General features: G+C 21.9%; 1 protein-coding gene across 1 annotated transcript in view; it reads left to right on the plus strand.

Moving 5' to 3' along the window:
- LOC112596778 (neurexin-1) overlaps positions 1-13,169 on the plus strand; it is a 233,155-nt gene that overhangs the window by 189,724 nt on the left and 30,262 nt on the right. The window contains exons 5-9 of the mRNA XM_025342563.1: positions 2,627-2,758; positions 5,114-5,277; positions 5,891-5,917; positions 10,663-10,821; positions 12,889-13,044. Coding sequence (XP_025198348.1) covers positions 2,627-2,758; positions 5,114-5,277; positions 5,891-5,917; positions 10,663-10,821; positions 12,889-13,044 — 638 coding nt within the window. The remainder of the gene's footprint in view (positions 1-2,626; positions 2,759-5,113; positions 5,278-5,890; positions 5,918-10,662; positions 10,822-12,888; positions 13,045-13,169) is intronic.

Consider the following 13,169-nt stretch of genomic DNA (forward strand, 5'->3'; position numbering starts at 1 on the left):
TTTATATTATAAATCACGCATTTCATATTTTTATGAATTGTATATACATTACACATTACACACACACATTATTTTTCAATCTGTACACAATATATTGTTACAATGATTTACTATTATTTTACTAATTATTTAAGAAAATTTATCTGACAGTTTAAATGAATGGCTATTCATATATATATATATCCATTAATATTTAAATAATCAAAAAAAAACTGTCATGTATTGTATTTTAAATTGAAATATTTAAAAGTAATTCAACAGAATTAGTTAACACTATCTATTCGATTTTCTATCACTATTTTTGCAAAAATCAAATTTCTTATCAGATCGATATTTTTTTTAACGTTCATTATATATACCATACTTTTATGTACCTATACATTTTAGCTATTGAACCAATAAGTTATTGTTTGAAAGAATTTATAGTTTGAATACCCGAAACGGTAGATTATGATATTTTACAGAGTGTTTCTGTTCAATATAATCGAAATGTTTGATACATAATGTATGAATACATCATCAAATTTGAATTTCCTGTCTTATATTAAAAAATAAACCAAATAATATAACATATAGAATTATCATTTAAATGGTACGAATATTTCAAAAACCGTAATAGTTAAATTTGGAATAAAGTATTTTTATTCGAATAAAAAAGATAATTTAGTATATAATTATCTTATAGAATGTATATAAAATTAAAGTGTATCTCTGTAGATACCTACATTAGTGGATTTTGGGAGATTTCTTAGCTTTTGCCTCAAGTCTTCCAGGATGTTTTTAACCCTAAACATTTTATGTCTGTTACAATATTTATAATATTAATAGATGAATAATTTTGTAAGAAATTTATTATCAACTATTATTTATTAATTTATTTAATTACAATTTATAGAAGAGTATTTTTAAATATATTCCTTAGCCTCTTTCCCCACATACACACAATTGACTAAATTTTTGTAAATTTAATTTAATTTTTCACTCGTAGTCGAAGGCAAATTAACTAATACGTTCAATTAAATTAATACGTAAAAAAAAAAAAATCAAAATCTATATAAAAAAGTATACATATGATATACAAGTTTTTATTTTTGTTTTTGGCAGCACAACCCTATTTTATCAGAAAACGAGCTCAAAATGCCATTATTGTAATCAGACTTAACACTTTTTTAATCTTATTTATTTTTTTATTCTTTTTTATGCACGATAACTACTTAATTTAATGTTTTTTTCAATTTTATTACTTTTTTTTGAAACTTTATTCAAATGCATGTAATTTAAGGTTTTTATATGCTATAACAAATGTAGATATTTATCAGTAACGTAATTATATTGTTATGATATATTAAATATATTTTATGATATAAAACTAAAAATATCTAATGAAATTAAAAAAAAATTTCATTTACTTGTTTAAAAATCTAAAAACAAAAAGTTTTTGGTAAATTATTAATTATTATACTGATATTAGTATTGATAAAATATGACACTTATTTATTTTTATTACAAATTTATACTTAAAAGTTTCTGTATAATTCATCAACTAAATAATTAATGCATAACTTATGTTATTAAGTTTACTCCTAAAACATATTGATTGTTTCACTTTAAATAAAAATAAATTTATAATTAACGTCCATAAATATATATTATGACGAATATATATTTTCATTGTAAATCATTATTAGTAACAGGGTTTTAATTTCTGGCGAAGTTTAAATTTTATATAAAAAACAATATTAATTCTAAAAAAATAGGCAAGTTGGTACCGCTCTGCTATACATTAGGTGTTACGTGTGCCACTATTACGAATGTATTAAATTTAAATTCTATGATATATCATTAAATACGAAAAATAATTTTGAGCGGAGATGATGTCTCAGCCTACATCACAAACACTAAGTACTTATACAAGATAATGTAACATTTATTTATTATAATAACATACATTTATATCTAATTAAATCAAAAAATATTCGAATAGAAATAATAATTATTATACGAGTGAACATTCAATTTCGGTAAAATTTGAACTACAATAGTCTTCATAAGTTATGAAACAAACCATTATTTTATGTATTTTCTATGACCCTATAAATTCCATGACACTTCAAAATATTACCAACTTAATTTGAATATACAGATTTTATACATTATATACATTACAGTTCGCAGCAAATTTAAAAAAAAATTGTTATTGTTTTATTAATTGTCTATAATTTATGAAAAAAAGACTAGTTTTGACTAAAAAATTCAAAATCTTAAGAAGGCAGCCTTTCGAAAAATTGTCAAATTGTAACTTTAGGTGTTTTTTTTTTTTTTTTTAGTTACTTTTATGACAGAAATTTCCATATGTATAACTTTACAACAAAAGATACAATTTCGTTGTTTGAGAACATTTTTATTTATTTTAGTAACATAATAAAAATAAAGCTCATCAGTTTAATGTTAGAAGTAATTCTAAAGTGGTTTAGCCATTTTTTATACATGACGTTTTCAGATAGAGGTTTAAGTATCACTGAAAATAAAAAATATAAGAATATTATTTTTCTATGACATAATACTGTCAAATGTTTCATAATTTTTCGAAATATTAACCAAAATTTCATTATTTTTTTACTTACAGATAAAGTGATAGCAGAAGCTTCATTTACTGGAGGAGAATTTTTGAAATACGCATTCGATGGCAACACTGAAGGAGATTCATTCATATTGCATTTCAAAACTAAAAAACCAGCTGGACTACTTTATCACATGGGTACGAATAAATTTACAGATTTAATAAAAATATTTAAAAATATACTCATTTTTTATTGAAATCAATATTATGCAAGTATTATGATATCATTTAATTTATAAATTGTTGGATTTTACGCATTTTAAACACTTAGCAATTTTAGTTATAATTTACTTGTTTAATAAAACGTAAAAAATATTTGATACAAAATTATTACAACTATTTTATATTTTATAACTTAAAATTTAATTATAAAATAAACTATTGAAAATGTTTTTAAAAATTGCATTCATTAAATTAAGAAATATTTATCAGTTATTATTTGTGTTACTATAAATTGAATATTTTTATACTGAATATAATATTTTAATATTAAATAGTTTGGAAAGATATGTAAAACAAATTATAATGAAAGAAAACTATTAAGAATCGTATTAAATTACATAATTCTCATTTAATGGTACTAAATTTCAATTGTATATAATTTTACTTTTCAATATATTTTTCATATAATGTTTAAAATTAACAAAATAATATTATTCATGTAGTTAAATTATGATGAGTGTATTATATTGTATATTTTTGGTATTAGGTTAACCAGTTCTCTTCTATTTCATTACACTTCCCTATAAAATAAGATTTCTTAATTTATAGGTCGTGAATAATAATGTTTGAATAAGTTTCAAAAACTTATAATAAATTATAACTGTTATAAACAACACTTTTTTTTGTAATTAATAGAGTTTAAAATCCTACAAAATTTCAGGAACGTAATAATGAGTAGAATATTATTTTTTGTTTTGTAAGCATCAATAAAATACTTTTTCACACTAATATAAATTATTAAAGCAACGATGCAAATAATAACACGTGATCAATAATAAGAGGTTCATTCTGTCCAGTGTTATAGGTATCTTATATGTACTTTTTATAAACAGACTTTGGACATACTTTTTACTTTAACATTATATAACTGAGTCAACGTGCCTTTTTTGAAAGACTTTATTTGGTGATGTTATTGTCATATGAAGTTAACGTATATTTTTAATGCAAAAAAAAAATACAATAATATATCTTTTGTTTAGATATAACGTATGATTAAATTTTGTTTTTCTCAATACTAATTCTTATAACATATTATAAAAGTATAAGCACTTTTCACGAACCAAGTTTTGACGACACTATTGAACTTTTTCATAATTTTTTTTTTTTTCGTTAAGTTATTGCAAGTACCCTTCTCCCCATAAGTATCTTAGGTTCACCATTTTTTACAGCTTTGGTCTGGAGTGGCAATGGAAGGGCAAACATCATAATTCAACGCACTAATTTTTTTGGCGAGGCGTTTGAATAATTTCACAACTTTTTTTACGGTGTCAGAAGAAATCATGCATATGACATAATTTGTGACTGTTTAAAAATCAATTACAAACTTTAATTTTGCTTAAATTTATAATGTTCTCATTATATAAGAAAATATACAAGCACTCAGCCAATTTAAATAGTTAAAAACAAGCGCAAGTAAACAAAACTTTATGTAGAATCATTATTAGATTACATAGATGTCAATTCAAGTAATTATTGAGAATAAAATTTTACTTAATTAAATCTTTAAAATAACTAGTGTATATTATTTAACATCTAAAAATCAATACCTTATTTTACCAATTTGAATTTTATTTTATTTTAAATTATCTCTAAACTCAATCATAAAATTACAAATATTAATAAATAAAAATAATTAAATACGAAAGTATAATTTTTTAAATACAGAATGTAATATTAATTATCTCAATTTAATATGTGTACAATTAAGTTTTAAGATACAAACCGAGTTTACAATAATATATTATTTTATTATCATATATGTATTAAAAATGAATTGTTGGTATTACAAATTATAAACATTTTTTTTTTAATAATAATCAAAGCTCATATTATTTTAATAACTTGTATTAATTAATAGCTTTTTATCTCTAATCACAGATAGCATGGTGTAATTTTTTTTTTTAATTAAATTAAATAATAAATATTTAAAAACAGTTTTGAGTGGTTTGATTAACTAAAATCTTAGTTGATTTTTTTTCTTCAAATTTTAAGTGCTTATAACTTTTAGTACAAATTATTTATAAAAATATATATGGTATGTTGGTAAATATCATAACAAATATATAATTTAACTATATTTTTAATATTTAATAAAACCTAATATAACAAAAAAATTAAACTAAACTAAATTAGTACTGAACTATACTGCAATAGTCATTATGATTATTATTTTTCTATCTCACTTTAAAATCCATCGCTTACATCTCCATAAACATGATAGTTTACGCAATATCCAAAGATATTATAACAACTATATTTTTTATGTTTCAGGAGACGGCTCAAGTAACTACTTAAACGTAGGTATCGTCACTGGTGGTATTACAGTGACGATGAGAGTAGGTACAGGCTCATTGGATATGTTTATCAAGCCAAACAGAATACGGTTCGATGATAATCAATGGCATAAGATATCAGTCACCCGCAAAGTCCAAGGGGTAAAATATTTTAATTTAAAAAAAATTTTTTTAGAAATTAATTACTATAAATATTATGCACATGGCAGTTTATTCATCTGTCAAAACTAAACTTTTTTATTTTGAAAGTAGTTGTCAACAAACGATAAAGAGGCAGTATGGATTAGTACATAATTCTCATAAAATATTTTTAAACGTCTTTTTTTTTCTTTAAATATTTAAGAAATAATTTTTATATTTAACAAAGAAAAATATTAACTGAAAGTTAAAAGTCTTATTAACGAATATAGTTATAAATACAAAAATATATACATATTTTTATACATTACTTGTATATTTTAATGACTTTATTTTAAATTCAATACTTACTGTAACAAATTAAAAACACATTTGCGTATATTTTTCTAATAATAAAAATTATTAATTATAATAATCTATTAGAACCTCGGAAATATATTGTTTATTCTAAATTATGTTTTGTAAACGATTATATTAACATTTCATATTTTAAAAATAAATAAAAACAATTGATATAAATTATGTATTAGATATAGTACTAGTTTTATAATAATGTGCTATAACTCTATAATATTGCATTTAACTAATTTTGACTTTTTTTTTCTTTTGTTTTTAGATATCTGCAGTTACCAGTTTTTGTAAGGTTTGTATTTTTTGAATAAGAATAAAATTAGTATTACTGTTTGTAAAGTGCCATAAAAAATGACCATATTATTATAAATTAAATTTTAAACATTTTATCAAAAGTAAAAAAAGAAACTTTAAACAATTTACTTAAATCATTGTAAACGAGGTTTTTATATCTGTAATTCATTATTTATTAATTTCCATTCACTAATATATTATGAAGGGAAATTTAAAAAAAAATATGAAAATAAAGTCACATTTTAGGTAAAAAACTGTTTACTTAGGTATATTTATCGTTAGATTGTTGTTCAATAGAATTATATCAATAAATAAAAAATATATAAATTATTAATGACGGGTAAAAATTTATTCAAGAAAAAACAACTCACATGTGTTGATATTTTTGATATTATCCGTCTTAGATGAAATATTTAAGTACTTACCGTAAAGAATGTACTGCAAAACAACGTAAAAATAAAATTCCTTGTTCTCACTACTTTGTTTTGTATATTTTTACAATCTATAGTTACTTTAATTGTCCAATATATTATAGTCAATAACAATAGTAATGATTTATCACAATACAAACAGAACTATAGCTTTAAAAAAAAATACTGTTTTCTATTTATACAAGTAATTTAGTTTTAAGAAGAAAATTACATTAAATTAAAGTTAGTCTGTTAGAATCTCAAAAAGATAATCACAAATTCAAAATTAACTATAAAAATCTTGATTAAAAAATAAAAATAAAATATTTCATTATGTTTATTGTTATCACAGAAAACTTGCTTTACCAACAATAAGTATTAACCTGTTTTCTAAGTTTAATCTTTTAATCATTTTAATTTTTTAATTGTTCACAGAAAGTTAGAAAAAAAATATTACACCTCATTTATTCATACCTAAATTTAATTTTTTTTTTTTAATTGATTGTAGATTTAAAACTAAATAAATACATAAATAAAATTATTAATAAAAACATAAAAAAAAATAATGAACATTTTAACAACAAAAATATAAAATTAAGTTGATGATTCATGTTGAATAATATGGTTTATAATAAATGTAAAAACACTAATATTTATAACAATTATAGCTGAAATAATTTTAGTATGAATATCAAAAACAAATTACACAAGAAAATTTATTTATGAAGGATAACATACAGTTATTAAAATCAAGGTAAACTGAAAAGCACCCTTGAAAAAATCTTAATTTTGAATTCAGTCTACTCTTGCATGTTGTAATTACCGGTTGTCACATCAAAATGTAAATTGATTAAATCAAATATAACACGAATTAATCATTATTTTTACGATTTATAAATAAAATGAAATAAATCCCAAGTTCGTTAGTTTTGAATTAAAAATTGATCGTTAAATTATTAATTTCAAAGAATTTAATAAGCTTTATACAAATACAATATTGTTCACACAACGTCAACAAAACAAATATGTTAAGCAAAATAAATAAACGTGTCTCGAGAATACAAACAAATATTCATCATATTGTGTGTGAAATTTATGGTTATTTATTGTTGCATAAAATTCAAAATAATTTTGCAAAAATATGTACAAAAAGATTATTATAACAAAATATAACTATACGTTTCCAAGTTAACAATTTAAGTTAAGCGTTCTATTTTATCTAAAGGAGAAATTGATCGTAGTACAAAAACAATAAAAAATAATACATTTCAATTGTAAATTGTATATTTTCACAAAACTATTATTTGAGTTCCTATTTACTTTTCGATGTATACTTCTCTACGTTATATTATTTTAACGTATACTGTATTCTTGTGCAAATTAGTTATATCTCCATGGTGATATTGGTGACACCATTGTTAACAATTCTCATTTTTTTTCATATATCAGCTGTTATATTAAAACGACCTTTTCCTACATGTCAAAAAATAAAAAATAAAATGTTCTTATTTATAATTTATTACACCTTTGATATTTTTGATGGTTTTTTTTTTTATTATTATTATTATCGTTTATTTTTTGGGTTATTTGAAATTTATAATTTATTAAAATTACTAGTATACTGAAATTAGAACCTTCTTAAATATTGAAATTAGAACCTGGCCAGAACCACTGAATGATGATTTACTACTAAATATTCTGAAATCAAAATCGATTCGAATATCTGGTTTCAATTAAAGAATATATTTGTAAGAACCTTGTATTTTTAAATTCAAATTTAATTTTATTATTATAAAAATAAATTAGTTGTAAAAATATCTATACTAAAATAACTATTATAAAATAATTATTGTAGAAATATTTTTTTTAAATAAATGTACTTTAAATAAGAAGCATCAAAAGATTTTTTTTCTACGAATTTTGGTAAATAATAAAATAATATAGTAATTACTTTCATAATTGCATTATTAGGTGTATAATTTACTTGATCAATTCTTTAATTTTTAACTTAAACTTTTTATTATAAGCCAACTATAGATATCTTTAAATACCGGTTGCACTTGTAACGATCTCCAGTCAGTACAAGCCGTTGAATGGTAAACATTTTAGTAATTTTAAACAAATGGTTAAGTATTGACATTTAATATTTATTGACAACAATATTCTAAGTGTTTCAGTAAAACAAATTTATATTAATTTCACGAATGTCTACATAAAAAAATAGTAACGAGTAAGGTATATCCCACGTTACTTTTCCCACAATTTAAAAATGATGTCACATGTCTGTACAAACCAAATGTTCCTCGTATGTATAACTTCATGCAAAACTTAAATTCTAGCTCGGTATTATTTTATACATGCATAACACTCTCGTATTCATTATTGTTTATTTCCTATATATACACACGTTTGTATATAACACGACCGATGGTTTATTATTAATTAAATATAAATATATGTTAAAAATAATATATACTCATATATATTTATGTATACCAACACATTGAGCATAGAAAACTACAACTCTATTATATTATAAACAATTTTGCTGTTATAATATCAAAAATCAAAACTAAAGCTCAACATTTTGCATTATAGAAATCTTAACCGATTGGTTCAATCTAAAAATGATATACGTCATGTATTATGTCCATATACGAGTATATGTTTTTTTTCATTATTATTTAACTACAGTTACTACTTACCGGAGCCATTACCCTCCAGTATTTACTTTTTTAGTTAGATATTAATAATATGTAAGATTTGAGGCTATTTTCGTTATTAATTTAAATCATCCAGTCCATTTTTCTATTGATTAATGGCACAATATTGTATAAATATATATTTTAGTTGAGATATAAAATTAAAATTATTAGTTCATTAAAAAAGATTGGAAGTATTGTAATGTTTTTATATAATATACAAATTAAAAAATATGTTCTATATAATATTCGTAACAGAATATTATATATTATTTCCTTGTTCCGTTTTTATCAGCCATATAAATTAATTCTACCTTCAATAACTAATTGAATTATAATTTTAAACAAACTACTGATCATTAAAATGTTTTGTTGATGCATTGAATTTTAATTACTGTAGAATAATTATACTTTCATATTATTGTTTGTTTGAGTGTATAGCTTATATTTTGATGATGTGATTTGTTAAAATAATTGATTATGTCCCAATTAATATTAAGCAAATATTTTGTTAACTTCGCATATATTCTCGAAAATTTATTCGTAAAACATGATTGTTGTAAACTATTATTACTATTATTAGCAAAATAAAAATTTCATATCAAATAATATTTATTGAAAAAAAATACGAACGCTTTAATCTGATATAGGTATGTACTCGGGATCCGCTATAAACGCGACTCATTCTTTTATTCGTGAGAAAGCTTATATCACTAATATAGTCTATCTTTTCAATATTTCCTATGATTGCTTTTACTATTATTATTATTATTATTATTATTATTATTATTATTATTATTATTATTGCGCTTTAATAAAAATAATTAGCAATATGGTGTAATAGACAAATTAACAGGGGAACATTACTTTCATTTAATTTGATTTCTATTGTCTCATTCTATATTTTATCTAAAATATCTATTATTAGTTAACATATATAACATTTATAAGAAAAATATATAAATTAAAGGTTAATAATATATTAATGGCCAGCCATAAATTAAAATTAAAATTCATTACCATGTTATAGGTTTAATGTTGCTATTTTATTCGTAGAGCACGAGGTTTTTGTATAATACAATTTATGAATCCAATTTAATAAATAAAGGCTTAAGAACTTGGCACGCGTATTAACACGTATTTTATATCAACTGCATTTTATATTCCAATTTGAATGGAATTAAATGGAATTAGATTTATGCGAGTTCCATTCCATTTGTCACTGAATATAATTTACCAAACAAAACTAACGTCTCTGAACTGTATGAGTCCCATTTGTACTATATTTATATTATAATATGATATTAATTTTTGGGGTATTTACTACGTAGTTTTAGCAAAAAAACAACTTATAATAGATGTCACAGCTAAACCCATCAGAGTTGTACGCAAAAAAAGGCTCAAAAATATTTTATAATCGTGAATGGCATTTAATTATGTACCAGAATCCTAAAATAATAATGATTCGAAAAATATTCTTACTATGCAAATATGATTTACTTTAGAAACACTTCATCGGGTTTAAGAAAAAAGCGGTTCATTTATTTATATTTATCCCTATTTTTTTCATATCATATTCCTATCTCTGAAAAACCATTATATATATTTTTTTTTTTTTTTGTTTATTATAGCTGGCCGTGACAGTAGACGAAGTATATGGCGAACAAGGGAGTTCTGCGGGCGCATTTACGTCCTTGACCCTAGGATACTTATACCTAGGTGGCAGTGAGAATACCGTTGCGTTGCCGGGCACAAAAGCGAGCACAAACTTTGTGGGATGCATTCGAAAGGTAAAATATAAAAATATAATAAATTTGCTTAATAATTTGTGAAAGTTTATAGTCTGATTATAAGTTAGGATTTATAATATTCGTTACAAACTGTTTGTCCTTCAAGTATACCTTCCTATATTATATTGAAATTATTTTTAGCAAAAGATTTTCACTTTTTTTCGTTTAATAAGCTAAAACAAAATACGTGGAAAATACCTTTAGACTGGTGTTACTTAATATTTCAAGTTATTGTTAAGAAAATGGAAAAAAAAAATACTTTGCATAAAGTAAACATTTTTTTTAAATCAATAAAAAATAATCTTTATTTTTAAGATGGAAAAAGTGTTTAATATATTTATAAGAATTTGAATGCCCACAACATTTTATAAAAATATCAATTAAAATTGTTTTTTTTTAAATTTATTATGATAAAAAAATAATGTTTAAATGATAAATCGAAACATTAAGTTTAGATAAGATTTATACGAACCTAAGTATGACGTATATAAAGATCTTCAATCATAGTTTTTTCTTTATAATTACTTAGTTTTGAAAAAAAAAATTAAAGACTATTAAATAGTCTACTTCTATAAATTGTATAGCTCTTCAAATAGGTACTATTGAATTTCCCAAAGACTATCAAAACAAAAACATATAATGATTGATTTCTATTATAGGGATTATAGCTATATTATGGTTTAATAGTTCATTATTTTGTTTTTACTAATATATTATAATTCCAAATTTTTATAAAACACTCCATTCACACTTTGATAGAATAAAATAATTTATAAATTCTAGAGTCTATTCCAATATTATAAAAATGTATTTATTTTGTACATCACATACAAAACAATTTCACATTAAGCTTTCCTAATTAAATTAAATTATTTTAGCCAGGTAACATGTATATATATAAATTATAAAATTGATACAAACATAAAAATGTACGTTGTATATAATATTTGTTGGATATCATCATCTGAAATTAACTTATTAAGTTAAAATATCATTATGATAAATAAACAAAAAAACATTTTAACTTGTACACACTAACTGATATTTATAAATACAACTTAATAAACAAAATAAATTATAATTGGCAAGTGCAAATATAATATTTATTAAACAAATATTATTTAATCATATTTTTGTAAAACATATTTAAACCTACTTAGATTAATTGTTATATATTGATTTTAAACCTCCTATTTCTTATAATTCCTTTCTCTGTAAAAGGTGTTATTTTGTACTATCTACATGGCTACATAATACAAATCATAAATATTTTTTAATTATAAACTAGTTATTAGTATTTATTTATCATCAATTGTTTATATTTATAATCGTTTGGTTTTTGCCGGACTTGTATTATAATATTATTATAAATATTGCATTTCTTCTTATTATTCATATTTTAACAGCGGCGTCTTAAATAGGCAAAATTGATGCATTTGTGTCAAAAAAATATTATTGCAATCAAATTATTGTTGGTAATTCTTGATGCTATTTCACATACAAAACATAATTTATTTTAGACTTTTGTTCCTTATATTTTTAATATTAGAAGGTCAACTTGAAAAATTATTTTAACATTGACTTAAGCTACTTAAAATTATATATTAGGGAAAAGGCATTTCTTATTGTACCGTAATAATAATATTACTAAGTGTAAACGATATGTTGCGTGTGAATAATTCGCCCCAGAGGCTTTTTAACATTAATGATAGATGATTAGTACCTGTCTTATAATAAATCACGAAATTTTATATGACAGATTTCAGTTTGAAAACAAATAATATTCAAAAGAAAATAATTTGATTGTTTTAAATTTTATACATAATTTGTTAAAATAATATTATTATGTATGCTTAAAATTTTACGTTAAAAAATAATTTATGAAAAGTATTTATGTAAATTACTTTGCTCGTTGATACAACTTTTTTATTAAATATACGTATGTATAGATATCTAGATAAATTTCAACCACCTTTAAACCAAAATTATTTAAGAGCTCTGTGCCAAAATAATTATTTTTAGTGTATTAATTTGCGATCTTTTTGGTGTTTTAACTTACTTTTATAGGTGGAGTATACTTCCGATGGCGTAAATAAATACGATTTCTTAGAAATGGGAAAAACTGGCATTTCAACTATACAAGTATATGGTCGATTGCAATTTTCGTGCCAAGACTTTGGAATGGATGATCCTGTGTGCCTATCTACTCCCCGATCATTCCTCGTAAGTAAAAAGATGTTATTGATCTTAGAACAGCAAAATTACAGAATGAAGTTTTGATACTTACTAAAAACAATATTAAATACATCTAACATTCTGTTTATAAAAATAATAACATTATTTATAAC

This window comes from Melanaphis sacchari, unplaced genomic scaffold (assembly GCF_002803265.2).
Source record: "Melanaphis sacchari strain LSU unplaced genomic scaffold, SCAv2.0 Contig34_pilon_pilon, whole genome shotgun sequence".
Taxonomy (NCBI): domain Eukaryota; kingdom Metazoa; phylum Arthropoda; class Insecta; order Hemiptera; family Aphididae; genus Melanaphis; species Melanaphis sacchari.